Source organism: Sinohyriopsis cumingii, chromosome 17, assembly GCF_028554795.1.
Source record: "Sinohyriopsis cumingii isolate HCF-2022 chromosome 17, ASM2855479v2, whole genome shotgun sequence".
In the NCBI taxonomy this organism is placed as follows: domain Eukaryota; kingdom Metazoa; phylum Mollusca; class Bivalvia; order Unionida; family Unionidae; genus Sinohyriopsis; species Sinohyriopsis cumingii.
The window spans coordinates 47,951,261-47,967,432 of NC_142977.1; the positions used below are offsets into that span (position 1 = coordinate 47,951,261).

The 16,172-nt window shown below is 32.9% G+C and overlaps 1 protein-coding gene across 1 annotated transcript in view; it reads left to right on the forward strand.

Moving 5' to 3' along the window:
* The first annotated feature begins 608 nt into the window (after nucleotides 1-608).
* Nucleotides 609-16,172, forward strand: part of LOC149778562 (uncharacterized) — a 58,620-nt gene continuing 43,056 nt past the window's right edge. The window contains exon 1 of the mRNA XM_089938358.1: nucleotides 609-746. Coding sequence (XP_089794484.1) covers nucleotides 664-746 — 83 coding nt within the window. The 5' untranslated portion in view covers nucleotides 609-663. The remainder of the gene's footprint in view (nucleotides 747-16,172) is intronic.

Sequence of the window (16,172 nt, forward strand, 5' to 3'; positions counted from 1 at the left end):
TCCCTGAGAAACCTTTAATCGTTGTTTAGTTCAGCAAAGACGATGAAAGACCTCTGCGAGAGGAGAGGAGAACGCATAACAAGCTGCTAATGTCTTGAATCAAGTTCCGTTCTCACAAATGACCATGATTGCATTCGCATTATGCAACAACCATCCCTTGTCTGCGCTCTTCTTAATTATATATGTGCTAAAATGAATTTAGACGGTAATCAATGTACTACTTTGCTTTGCATTACATTATACTACTGCTACTCATGTGTCGGTGGTTCTTTCCGGAGTTTTCCCTGGTTCTTCCTCCACCATTAATACTGGCCGCCATATATAGCCTATCGTGTGCTGAAAAATGGCGTTAAACCCCACAACAACATCAACAACAACAACAACAACATTATACTACTTACACTTGTGTCTGTAACTTACAATGACTCAACAACACAATGTTAGTCTAAATTACATTTGCTGTCTACAGTACCAGATAATTACATCATTATTAATCATAAATCGAAATAATCAAATAACTTCCTTTTGACAAATTTCACCACCAAAAAGAGAGCAAGTGAATAGATAGTTTATGTGTCTACCTTTCCGCATTGTTATTGCAGAACAACTTTAAATTAGCAGAGAACACACAATTTCGTAACCATATATTGATATTTAACGGGGATGATTGCAGGTGTTATGCTTTTTCTCTGTGTCTCATTTGTGGCATTATTACAACTCTCTGTAATGAATGCAGACTGGAGAGGGTAAGTAAAATTAATTTATCTGTGGTCGGAAATGAATTTTGCGGCAAATCAGAGGTTTCTCATCATCATCATCATCATCATCATCATCATCATCAATAATAATTATAATAATATGAAGACCCTTTCAGTTGCAAATCTGGTTTTAATATTATTTCTAGCGTCTACCCACAGTTTTGCAAGTTTACGAGGTATATAACTGGTGCTCCAATTAGTCGGGTTATTGTAATTATTATTATTATTATTATTATTATTATTATTATTATTATTATTATTATTATTATTATTAATTGTTTATGTTGTTCTTATTATGATGATTTGATTTAGTTGCTTAAAAATATGAAAGGCAGACAAAGCAAAGATAAATGCAAAAATATACCATCTTTACATAATACAAAGTCAGATATTGATATAAACCATTCTATTTTAGAAGTTACAAGAACTTTTCAATATGAACATCATAACAGGACGGGTAACAGGGCGAAAAAGATTACTTGCATTTGACGTAAAGATACACTTGAAGGAGCAGAGGGTTAAAAATACATTCCAAAGGTTGCAAGAGGCATTCATGGAGTTGACATATGGAGACGGATGCAATAATTAATTGATACTATTATTCCGACGCTTAAATTTTTCCTGTATTAAGAGGAAGGAACGTCGATTCATCCGGCAACAAGTCCCTTCTGAAGTGTGTATTACCTTATACAATTTAGTTCACGTCTTTATAAGTTGTACAATATTTACATGAGAATTTGCCGTAATATTTCTGGAATCTTATGACATATTTTTCTCAGAATGTATTAATCAATTTAATCTCATTAGCTTTATGTTTCTCAATTGTTTGTTGTCAATAGTTTAAATGGGATTCACCTGAATATTAATTTGCATTCTTAGCTTACTCGTCGTGTGAAATACGCACACAACTGCATGTTACGTGTCTACGCTGTTTGTTGCAATAATAATTTCGAGTTAGAAAGGTATAAATTATAACCTACCTACGGATTGTATTAATGCGTACTGTTATATCCATGAAAGTATTTGATTACTGACTCTTACTACCCGTATAGTGAGCACTATAACAAGTATTCTAGAGCCACATGTTTGTTCCAATTGGCTGATGGAAATAATAATTAGAGAAATTCAAATTTTACTAATTCGTCATTGCTCTGTTTATGATAATCTAAAACAAAAATAATTTTTCTCATTTCAGATTGATTAATATAGTTATTACATGAGAAAATGGGAGAAAGTTTTCAGTGTATCGCTTGCTTTTTAAATACGTTTGATAAATTCAAGTGGATGAACGCATGGCTTCGGGAAAGAAGGCGGGCTATAAGAAAAGTGTGGCGTTAATTGTATAGCTAGTTCATGTCTGAAGGGGATGGGTGGGGAATTTAGAATTGATCCTCATTCAGATGTTTGTATATTATAAATGTATTTCCTAAGTTCGACTGCTGCTTTGTCAATGAGACAAAATAATACCACGCCTCTATGGATATAATTTAACAAAACGTGCATTTACCGACTATCCCAGTATATGGTATCTTAGACAAACGCCTTGATTGTACATACCTTGAAACAAATCTAACATTTGTCTTGAAATTACAGTTTTTTTCTAGATCAAAGTATACCTTGTGGAATGATATACGTTTCTTCCTTTTTATCTTCTTGACAAAGACAATCACCTTCATTGTGTATTCGGATCCACCGTCTTTCATTTCATTCCAAGAATGTCAATGCAATCAAAAGAAGTGTGAGAACGAATGCTATAGACCAGTTTGTCCACTACAGCATCAGAATATCATGCGTTAAAATGTCTTTGACTAACTTTCCTGGTGTGTTTAATGCTGATGGCGACCGATGTTCTTCGACACGGTTTGATATAGTAAACGTTCTCAGCCCTGGTTTCTCTAAATATCGCATACGTTTTGTTTACATTTGGAGTTTTATCCTCGCTGTTTGTTGGAAGAAAGAGTGGTGATTATGTGATTATGAAAATTGGACTTGCCTGCGTCCGTAATGTCATGAATAAAATCGGCATTCGATTGGGGATGGTGTGAAGATGTGCAAAACGCTGTATCCATTTTTGGGAATGGAGCCTTGGTAGGTAATGGACATTTCTTCTTTATATATTACACATAAAGTAAATAGCTAGTAAATGGGCTTTGTTGAGAAACTACTCTTACATTGTTCAAGACAAAGACTTGAACCCTTGAAAAAGTTTTATGAATTGTCTGAATCTGTGTACAAGGGTGTCAGAATTCTAGTGCACGCTATAAAATTATGAAAGTATATACATCTATGTACTTTTTGGGCATGGAACAAGAACTATAGATATTTAACTAATATTTGCCATGGCATGTCCCTCTGCCTAGCCACTCCACCACAGTTCATTATGATTTTATTTTTTGTATTGGTTTTGAGGACAAGACAAGGGAGAGTAGGGATATGTGTTCATCGACATGATTATGACAATGAAAATAGTTATATTGGTCGCTTTGGGGATGAAAATATCGGAATTGGAACAAGCAGAATTTAACATTATACCGTCGTTTTCATTTGGGTGCTCATGAGGATAGGGGAAGTTAATTTTAGAAACCTTCATAGATTAGCATTAGGATCTGTATGGACACACTATAGGCACAGGAGTAATATTTTTATATGTGGCGTTTCTGGTAAAATAGGAATTTATTATTGGTGGGACACTTAAAATGTAAACGAGCTATTGCATATACTGATATTTCCTATCATTCGCACCACGAAACATATAAAGGTATGGGTATAGTTCATATGCTTGGACTTACTATCCTATATACCGCTGCATACACAATGGGAAGAAGGGAACTTATATTTCTTAATCCAACATACCATCACAGGTACAAACAGAAGGGCTAGGGTATATGTTGGGATTTTGTTCATGCAGGCATTATATTTGATGGAATCACACAAACTGACAATGACAGTAACTTTAATATGGGTAGAAGATTAAAACAAAGAGATGATTAATCTCACATCTAATTTCAGACGATGACTTATTTTCACAATCGGTACCCATAAATTCAAACAAACCAATGAAACCAATGAAAGGTATTAAAGAATTTCAAAATGTTTACTAATACACTTTCGTAAACTATATATATATATATATATATATATATATATATATATATATATATATATATATATATATATATATTGTTATAGAAATTCAAATATACGCACTTTGTACCAAACAAACAAATAAATATATTATCCAAACAAATAACATTTTATCAAAATAATACACATCCTCAGAAACAGAAACCAAGGTGGCTGAAGTCTCTTTTCTTTTGCATAATGCACGTACATGAAACGGGGCAAGGAAGATGACACATAGCGTATATATTAAAATTGTCATTGATTTTTATATCTATGAAGGTTTTGTGATAGTTGACATCAATACGCACGAGGATTTTTTTTATCTCACTGTTACTCTATTTATTGAATATGTTTTATAATTGTATCAATCAACAATAGCAACCAAGTTGACGGAAGTAGATTACAACTGAGTCAGGTCGCTTTTATTATCTCAAGTTCATTGTATTATATACACGAATGGTCAAAACAACGAGTGTTTCTGTCTTTTCAAAATAGTTTCTGCTTGGTAATATCCACCATCACCTTAATCAATTTCCTATTTATAGAGCTGATGTTTTTTTTTTTTTTTTTTTTATCCGCATATTCAAATGCATCCGTTAATTTAATCTTTTCATCACGACACGGTTTTAAACCTTTAAATTTCAGTCTTTAAAATATGCCATCTTCACTATAAATATTTGATAAATGTATTATACAAAACTGTATTGTGTTATATTTTGCAATACGTTTGTAAAGGACACGTCTTTCTTGATAACAATAATTGTTCCACTGCATTAGAAAAAGAAGAAAATTGTTTATTTTCATTACAGGTGAGTTAAAGTAAAATTATTGAAATTGTAAATTTTCTCAAATGACTTTAGCAAAATATACCTGGTAGATCCTTATTAGACACCTTAATAAAACAAGAAAACGACAGAATATGTTCCAATACCCTTTTGCTGAACGAATAACGTTTGCAATATCTCTGAAACATTCAATTTTCATCTCGCACAAAGGATATGAACATTATATATGAATAATAAACAACGCCGTATTTTAGCATCAGAAATTGACCGTTTGACTGGTATTTTTGAGGCAGGGTTCTGGCCTTGATTCATTGTTGTCTATCATGCTTTATCTCAGAGGCCACAAGCACTTAATTCAAATCATTGTCATTACATTTATTGCTCAGAAAGAGGCGATGTGGTTCTTTCTGCACGACTTGAATCCTTTATATAATATATTACAAAGATTATTGTGTAGAAGAAGGAGATAACCGAGGTTCACTAAAATCATTGTTATAGAAAAGCAAATATACGTACTTTGTATCAAACAAACAAATAAATACATCCTTGCAAACAAATAACATTTTAGCAAAACAATAAACACCCTCAGAAACAAAGACCATGGTGGCTGAAGTATCTTGTCTTTTTCATAATGCATGCACACGAGTTTCAGAACGTGCAAAAGGAACTTCCGTTGGTTGAGTAAAATTATTTTTCTTTTGATCATGACAATACATACTATGTCGATCTTTACCAGCTTTACAATGTATATAATAGGGTTTTCATTGTGTTGTATATCTATAAAGGTTTTGTGATTATAGACACCAACACAAACGATGAAAGAGGTTTATTTAATTGTTACTTTATCTCATGAATATGTTCTATATTTGTATCAATTGAATATAACACCTAAGTTGACGGAAATGGACTACAACTGAATCAAGTCGCTTATATATTCTCAAGTGCACTGTTCTATATATACGAAAGGTCTAAACAACGAGTGTTTTTGTCTTCTCAACAGGAACTATTGACAATATCTGCCTTGTAATATCTTCCATCACTGTAATCATTTTCCTATTTATAGCGTTGATATTTCTTTCCGAAATTTCAAATGCATCCGTTGAACTAATCATTGAAACAAATGTTTGATTCCCTCAATATTTTTATCAATACAAAGACACGACACGGTTTTCAAACCTTTAAATATCAGCACTATAAAAGGTGATAACTTTACTTTCTAAATGTATGTCGTTAAATATTTGACAAATGTATTATAAAAAACTTTATTTTTTATTTTGCATAAAGATTGTAAAGGAAACACGTTTCTTGATAGCAATAATTGTTCCACTGCCTTCGAAGAAAGCAGATTTTTTCATCACAGAATAGAGTTAAAGTAAAATTATTGGAATTTTAAATTTTCGCAAGTGTCTTTAGCAAACGATACCTGGTAAATCCTTATTAGGAACCTTAATAAAACAACAAAACGACAGAATATGTTCTAATACTCTTTTGTTGAAAGTTTTCACCTCGCACAAAGGGTATGGACATTATATATGAATAATAAACATCGCTGTCTTTTAGCATCATAAATTGACCTGGTGTTTTTTAGACAGGGTTCTGGCATTGATTCATTCTGGTCTATCATTCTTTATCTCAGAGGCCACAAGCAATTAATTTAATTCATTTGCATTAAATTTACAGTTCATAAAGAGGCGATGTGGTGTTTTCTGCACGACTTGGATCCTTTATATCGTTTACTGGTTTACTGTTAAATGTTTTATCCTCATACACAGTTTTAGTAGTGTTTATTTGCGTTCGGTGCTGATAGATGTCTAAACGTCAACGTAACCACAAGGATTCACCTTCTTTACATGATATACCATACGTTTCCGCTAGGAACATTTTTGTAATCTTTTTAGTTTCGATGTGATCATACATTAAGTCAATTATATCTCTATATGTCCACAATTTAGAAATTTCTATTTAATATGGGATATTATTTTAATTTTTAAATTGAGTATAGAAATGCGCATGACAAAAAGCTATCAATGTTGTAAGCGACTTCCTTGCTGTTCATTTTTCTTGCACGAGAGTACATGTGGAATATGATAAGTTTCAACATTGCATGACCCTTCACCCCTTAGTATCCATCTCATAGGAAAAGGTTGCGTTACCAAGTGCATATATCATTACGTTATAGCGTCTAAAATATATTTTATAATGTCCTTTTGTACTTGTAGGAACAACACATAATACATTGGTCTATGTTATAAACAACTAAATTGTTGTTCTTGCTGACTAGTTTTCTATACCCATTTTCTTTAACAAGTTTATTATTATTTTATTTGCTCTGACTGTCTTGGAGGGAATGGGTTTATATAAATTGTAGGCATGTGGTGGTATATATTGGTGGAGGCTATGAGCCCCTACTATCACTATCAGTCATGAGCTTTGCTCCCCGTTTTCAATAGGTTTATCTTGCCGATATCTTTGTACAATAATGTCTCCGTACATACAGTAGGGTAAAAACGTTTGGACTCAATTATTATTTGCCTTTGGAAACTAGCTCAGACTCTGTCTGCTCCACCTGTTAACCAACAAAGCATGTCTGCTTCTCATAAATACATCAACTGAACTAAATACAAAAGCATCGTTTGTCTTCTGCTCTTATTATGAAACATTTGAATCTCCTGTTGGATCAGCCTACATGGTGACTTCCTCTGTGTATCAATATTTGATCTCTACTCCTGTGAACTAGCTATCATTTTAATTATGCTTTCGTTTGTTCGTTGATAATTATGTTTTGTTGCGTCCGATTTATGTGAGGATGACCCATATATTTTTGATGATGTATACATTTATACCTGTAGATCAGCACTTGGTACTTTCATGCAAAATCAATCGTTAACTGAGTAATTGTAAATGACAACTATTTCAGCTTCATCAATTTCAAGAGCATTTGTATAGCATCTGAGATCTCACTCTTGCAAAACATGTATGTTTGGATATCTTTCCTTTGTTTTTCCGGCACAATCCTTCCCTTTTCACATCGTCATAAATGGGTTAGCTATATATTGCGTTAGGCGTTTGTTCAGCATAGGATAGTGTTATCAAATCTTGTTATAATCTGACACTTGGCTAAAATGTAGACTTGAAAACATCTGGACTGGACGGATCAATATAGTTGCCATGTACAGTGGCACAAAACCGATCACATCTGATTTTCACTAGCAATTGCATTTCCCTATTTCAGTCTATTTAATGAATATATTCTGTTCTCATTTAGGTGTTATCTCTCTATAAAAGGCAGCTACAACGATAGAAGAGTATATTTTCCTCTAGACGTTGAGCTATTGCAACTTTCAGATCCATGATTATCATACATTAATGTAAACGTACCAAAACGTATGCCATTACACAGTTACTATCTAGACTAATTTTCCATCTATCTTATTATATGCTGCAATCTTGACCAAATGACTGGTGTGATATTTCTGAAAACTATATAGAGCATTCGTTTTTTCATTGGTGTCCTTTTTCCTTTGTATGTTTCTTTGTACCAATTTCCTATTAAGAAGAGCCACTGATATTGCTCGTATTTGATAATCCCCCCAGACCTCCATCGAGAAGTAATCCAAATGATTAACCGTTCATAGATTGTTTTCAAACTCGTTATATAAATCCTAACTGGCCACTTGTCTTGATATATTTTCTGATGCATTATTTTTAATTCTGCAAGAAGATTATCACCTCATGATTCAATATCCGTGTCATTTTCAGTGTGCTGGTGAGTTAGAATCTCATAAACGTTTATTTTAATAACTTCAAGTTTTTCTTCACTAGGTACCTTGGATCGGAGATTTGGTGAAATCTTTGTCTCTTTGACTGTCAACTTTTAATTGGATGCTACTCGTAAAGTGTTTGTTTGCTTGCTTGTTTTGTATTGGGTTTGGTTTGTTTATGTTTGCGGATGCAACATTCATTGTTTGAGCTTGAACAAACATGAGAAAAGTATCAATGTAACCATCAGCCTAATTATTGAAATTCTCTTGGTCCATCTGCATGCACAAAGAATAGTTCAGGCTCCAGCTGATAATCAAATTTACTCAAAAAGTTTTAGAGTTTTAGTGTGTGCCTGACTAACCTCATATTTCGGTATTGTTTGTGCGTTTATAAATTGATATTTACGTGAATTTTAGTTCAATACTCATCATTGATTATGAGCTAAGAGACTTCTGGAGACGAACGTATTAAAGAATTTGAAGGGAAATTTACACACATTCTCGTCATTGCATTCCGATCCTAGGTTCTTATATAAAGATTATGATCAACAAAACAGATCCATGCCTATTTTATCCAAAGTTTTTGTAGCATGGATTTAAGTTGTGTTCAGTTATATTTTGAGAGGAATTATTTATTTAAATTATTAGTTGGAATTACAAAGTGTTCATTGACTTTTGGAACCAAACACAAGTTTGGTTTTATTCAGAATTCATTAAAGGACATTCTGGAATATATCATTGTTCAATAGGAAGGCTATTGGTATATCGGCGCATTCAAGACTGTTAGCACATCAGCACAATCAAGATTGGAATTAACAGTTCGGAACACGCAATACCTTTGGACTTGTGATATAACTTTTAGGATTATGTTAGGCTTAATTCCCAAAACTGTTAGATCGTTTTAAAATTTCATTTTCGAACATTGAGAAATTAATGGTTTATTTTTAATGCAATAAAAATTTAAATGTATTACAAGATCATTTCGCCCTTCAATTATGTTTGAGATACATCGGCCGTATCAATTAAATTTAAATAGGATATTAAGTCGGAACGTATATTTTAAAAAATGTTCAAAGTAAAGTTAAATTCTCATACATTCCTTCATAAAAACGTACACATTTTAGACATCAAAAAGATGACTTATGAATGATGTTTAAAGCAAGCCGGTCTGCATTTTATACTATTTTGTCCAGGAGTTTTTTTTTGTAGCAAGTTGTTATATGCCTTTTCCAAGGCTTATAAGTGCACACACGAAAAAATAATGACAATTGTGTTCCAGATTTACTGTGTCCAGTATTCAGCAATTTGTCGGTTTAAGTAATAGTGCACACAAATGCCCTATTTTGATGGGATCAGAGTAATGTTTTATAGCAAACGTGCATTGTGTTTCAATGTCAATAACCACAAGAGTGGCAATGTGATAAGAAAGTACAGATCAAGAGAGTGACTGGTGCCGAACCTTCTCACGAAGACCTAAGCCATGTCTTTGAGGTAAAACATAACAGAGTAGTAGTGTGAACTAATTATGGTGACTTAGGTTGGAACATTGGACATATGTTAATGAGACCATTGTATCTCAAACCGACTGTTGGAGAGCTTGACGCTTATAAAATTCAACCTTATTCCAAAATCCAGACGAGTCATGGAAATATATAACCTGTTTTCTTAATATGATAGATCAGTAAGATGTACCTAAAATAAGTGAAAATGTGTTAGACAGATCTGAAAATGACGTTAAAGGCGCCGGAACATCAGAACACATTAGGCTTGACATAGTGATACTCAAACATATGAACTAAATTACATGTATTTAAATGACTATTCACTTGCAAAATATATGCGTTTGCAATATGTATGTTTATCATTGTACTGTCAACCATATACAAGCTAAATAACTGAAAAGGCAACTTTAGCTATCACAAAGTGTAAGACAATGTAGATTAGCAGATACCAGTATACAAGTAAGTTAAGTGACAATGCATATAATTAAAAATATAGTACCATCAGGAAGCTAATTTATGATGGAAACACATATATTTTAATATTTCAAGTGCATGCAGGCAAATATGTACCTCACTGATCAACTACAAATAGGTCATATACAATCAACTAATGTGAAATCCCAATTCCAAAAGTTTCTAAACAAGGATAACAATTTATACACATGAGACATGGATAATACACGTATGAAGGTCAATTGTACCAGCTTATTTCACATGATCCGTTCGAACAATTCCGGTGTATTTTTAAGAGTGTCAGCTAATAATTTTTAAGGAGAATTATTCAGAAGAATTTGGGATCAGTCAATGCCACAGTACTGTTAAAGTTGTAAATTAAAATTTTTTTTTTACCATACATAAGCAAATTCATTATGGAGATAACATTCTCGGGTATTTCAAATGCGCTACCAAATTTGTGCCTTTAATATAACCTAGATGTACAATGAGATCCTGTATGATGTACTGCTTGTGAAATTCTGAGTATACATATTCAAAACAATATAGACATTTAATCACGTGGGACATATTAATATTAATTGTTCAAAGTTAATTCAAATAATCTGGTTAAACATTTCGCACGGCATGTTTTACAGTTTCAGTTGGAATTATTATCAGTATTTGATAATCTGTAAAGTAAAATGGTTCATGAGGGTGGGATAACATCCTATTCTAGAAAGCAGCTCTTGACATTCGATGTCTTAACCAAAAGTAAACAATAAAATGGAATGCATTTTGTATTAGACGTACTTTTTTGCCTTCGTTCAAAGCAGCTAAACATGAGGAATGTACTTGTGGTCCTGACTTATATATCTTTTGACGTTTTTAATTCTATGTTAGTTTAAAGTTGCTTTGTAGACAATCTGTGTAGGCAATACTAATGTGTTCATGTACGTCTCATCAAGTACGATATAACTATATTTAAAAACAATTATAAGATATACAAGCAAATATATTTTACTCGTGTAATCCCCAATTAAAAACAGATACATTAGATGCTTGAAAAAAAACAGCGTAAATGACCTAAAGATTTATTTATTCATTCTGATTCTAATTTTTTGAACCTTCACCGAATATTTCCATATGTTTCATGAGTATTCCCTTGTCTTCTTGCAGTGACTTGGATCCTTTGTCTGTAATATCGTTATTTGTGCCAATTTTCCCCACAACTAATGCAACATAACTTTTCCAAAACGGTCGTCTCCTTTTGTTCTTTACCACCTGTTTCAATGTGATGCCTTTTTGTGTTCGGTACAGTTCTTTGCATTTGCCCTTGTCTTTGTGAAATCAAGAAGGATAACCACAAGCTTCTTCTTTCAATTCTTGCAGTTCGTTGACGTATCCTGGGCATATTACTGAACGTGCGTCGTTGTTCTCTCTGTATTGTTCTTTGACCGGAACCTAACACATATTTTACACTTTTTTGAAGCTGGTATAAATGGTTGATAACAATTAACAATTCGAAACTCGTACATATTTCTGTAAAGGCGAATTCATAAATTTTGTGGCAAAAAGAATTATCATTCTTGCATGTCTCAGCACAGATGGTATAAATGAAACATCAATTTTTCTTAGTATTGGTGTGGTATGACAGGTAGTACAAGTTCTTGACGGGCAATACTCTACATTAAGTCAAGCCTTCATAATGACGAATTTTTTCAACATCTTTATGTTATTTCAACATTTCAGGATTGCTCCCCCAGCCGGGACTATCTGATACTGGGTCAACCAGTGATATAGAAACACTTAAGGCGTAATGATTTTCCTGTCCTTGCGATTCGTTCACGTCGTACGGCAATAGTGTTGCATTGGTTCGTCCTCCATCCAAACTGTAGTATGTTTCAAATGTTCAATATCCACCACAGCATAACTTTCTGCAATGCACTTAATTTCTCAATCGGTTTTGAAACATTGATCGATAATGTTGTCGCACACACCTATCACATGGTATTCATTACTTTCTAGACTCAAATGTCTTTGTTTCTTAGTACAACTCATTCATTACAAACTCTGACATAAGACATTTCAGGTGTCGTTGAGGAAACCAATCCGGACATCCGTGAAATAAATATTTAGTGGAACTTGTACACCATCTGTTGTTTTTAATATAAATCCATGGTTCTATAAAGACTTAAAATTGTGTTGCCTCCACATTGTCTAGCATGTTGTGTATATTTAGAACCAGAGCAAAACGTTGAGTTTCGAGGGTTAATCAAGAGATATGATTGAATGGTATGTTATCTAGTTAATTTTCGGGCATGAATTTAATTTTGATTTGTACGTTTTAGTTATGGTAGATGCTTATTTTTCCGTTCGATTCCTCCGTGATCCTGAAATAATAATCGACATTGTTCACAGCAACGCTGTCTACGTCATATCGGTAATATTTCCTCTTTTACAATCAATGGGTCTTAAAAGTGATTTTTGTAACAAGAGAAAAAAAAAATGCTAGTCGTTCAATGACTGTACCATTGGGGTCGTAACAGATTCGGTTTTGAAAAAATGCACAAACAACTTTCACCATTTTAGTCATTCCAAACGTTTTAGACATTATGCTTAAGGGTATGGCTAAAGAATCATTGAAATCTTAATACGTACCTGACAAACTTTAAATGAATTTGACTTTGTTGATGGTGACTGCTGGATCTTTGTTTCCTTGTTCTGAATAATGTTTAAAAAGAACTTTTCCGATGTAACCCATGAAATTATGAGCTATACCCGTTTCGTATCGACAACAATCCCTGTAACACTGAATGTCCTCTTCCCTCGAGTGAACTTTGATTGGGCTTTAGATCTTTTCCGAAATAATCAGCCAATGTGTTTGTCCTTGAAAGATTTTTGCTAGTTCTTCGTGAATCTTGTTACAGTTTGTACAGTGAAAAATATGAGTTCTTATTAACACAATAATTACGAAAGCGTGTGCATGTCTCTTGTGTACATTCAAATCCACGTGTTTGTGTTTGTTCTGGTGCTGGTTGATCAAACTCGACAACTTGGTCACATAAAAGACATCTTTTATTTCTTAGACCAGGTGTGTCTTTGGGTTATTGGTTATACAGATATCAACAATAGCAGTATACTATCAATAAATCTCATTCACTTTTCAGTTGTTCAATTGTTTCATGCGGTGTTATTTGATACATGTAGGACTTCCAAGGTTCGTTTGCAAGAAGGGTAGTAAATCGGTTCTTTTCGTTCATGAATTTAAGGTCCAGGATGTGAATGACGGTCTCTTGTGTACATTCAATGTAAAAAAAACAAAAAAAAAAAACCAAAGAAAAATCCACGTGCTTAGTATTGTTCTTGTCCTGATCATTCTTTACGTCTTCATCAAGTTCATTCTCATATTTTTAAATGTAGCACTGATGTTCAAAGTCAAAAATTGATCACAAAAGGGACATGGCATCTTTCCTGGGCAAACGTGTGCCGTTTGGTTGTTGGTTCGAAGAAGATATCAACAAGTGGAGGAAAGTTTTAATAACTCCAATAACTCAATAACACTTAACTGTTGCTGTATTTGTTTCATGCGATGTTGTTAGTATCATGTAGGAATGACAAACATTCCCTTCCACGAAGAGGAATGAATTCATTCTTTTCTTTTAAGAATGAAAGGGATATAAGTTTTAGAAGCCCCACTATCTCTTTTCGGATAATTGTAACTCATTTGGACTACCTTTGGAATTTATAGCACACTTAGGACTTTAGGATTTCATTTACCATACTGTACGCTATTTGTAGATATTTCACATTTGATTGTAGGGAAATATATCGTATTTTCAATTTTACAAACTTGTTGGTTTTCGTTCTTTCTTGTTACTTGTTTTAAGACAATATATTCATAAAAATATAGAGATGTGTATGCACGAGGAAATATTCATCTGAAAAATGTTCTTTGATTTATATTTAAATTGTTTCTAAATTTGTTCAAAATTTAAACAATATAATAAACTAGGTTTTTATTGACCCCCAGATTGTGTGCGTATTCGATTCCAAGTCAGAAGAAATTAGTCATTTGATGTGGGACAGGAATATGTCTCGTCCCGATGGCATTGATTCTATTATCAGACTTTGTCACATTTTGTTGTGAAACATAATGTTAAAAAAACCGGCCAAAAATGCACAAAAATGAGACCGATGCTCTATTGTCGTTTAGATCTCAATTATACAAGCTTTCTAGTAGCAACATATGTGATGTATATACCAACAAAAATAAGTTTAAAGGAAGAACAAACAATTTGTAAAGGAAATAGGTTACACATAAGATTCTGATGATGACGTTGAAAGTTACTATCTACTAATAATTATCAAGGAAGAATTTGTTATGTAATTAGTACAAGCGTCCAGTTAAATACATGACACATGTCACCACAGGATATTACTAGTGATTTAATAAATTTTGAATTTTTATGGTTCAAATTGTAATATCAATCTATTAATATCAATTAGGGTTTTCCTATTCATAAAATTAATTAAGAATTAATTATGCTCTCAACAAAATCAAATTTTATCAAAATGTGTTCAAAAGCTTCTGGTAGATCTATCTGATACAAGATCAACGCATCACGATGCATAAATTTGGCTGGTTACAATACGCATTCAGTTCCTGCTAACATAACGCCACACAGCAAGTTCAATAAAAATGTATTCAAATGTAAAGTCTGGAGAATGGTAACAAAATCAGCAGAACAGATCACTTCAACAAATGTGTATATTAATCGCTGGTTAAAGAACTAATCAGATATTATTTTGATCTAAATCAAAGGAACAAGTTTGTATAAAATCTAATAACTATTCAACATCTCGTGTGCTCAGAATGTGCCTCAAATGAAGCCTCATAAACCAGTTTTTCTTGAATACAAACTAGATTTTGTTGATATTACAGCAAGTTTGATAAAAATAATTTTCATACATTAATCCTCTAGTGCATCCACAAGGCCAGCCAATCAGTGCATAAATCACTCCATTAATATATGTAAACTTTAATGATTATGAAATTCTTTTGATATATAAAAAGATACCTAAAATATTGTATCCAAATCATATGACATGTAGAGCCTCCAGCTTGTTCTCAATTTCAGCTTAACACAATACACGTCATCTCATCAATACCGGCACATCTTATTACTAAAACAAAACTAAACGACCTTAATGCCACAAGTTTGGTTAGGTTTTATTTAGCGGTTTGTAAATGGTCTTTTATAAAAGGTTTTGCATATTTGGTCAATATTAGCCATGTTTGATCAAGGATCTCCGTTCTTCTGTACAATTAAAATACGTTTATGCCAGCAGGCTGCTGAATAGTTTGGTCACATGTTTGAAAGTCGCTTTAGTGGTATTAGCACGATCACATAATTCAGCAATATATTACGCCCTAATACTAGTTAAGTCTGGACTGTGATTTGTATTTGTCATTTAACAAGAACATACAGGTCAAAAACAGTGGATTTAATTTTATATCCATGACTAATTAAGTCGAAACAGTAATACTTAAGTACAAAATATGATTTGTATCTAGCATAGACCGAGAATACTCTCATCCGGTAGTTTTTATCTCTCGTGTATCAATAACACAACTTGCACAACTTCCGATGACAACATTCCCGGATAAATATGATTGTACAATTGTCTCATTTTCAGGAAGTTCACTTGTTCACGAAATATTGCTACTACACAATGGGAAATTAAATTTGATATCTATAAATATGAGTAACTAGCGGATTAACTAATTCTAGTATAGTTTGCATGAAC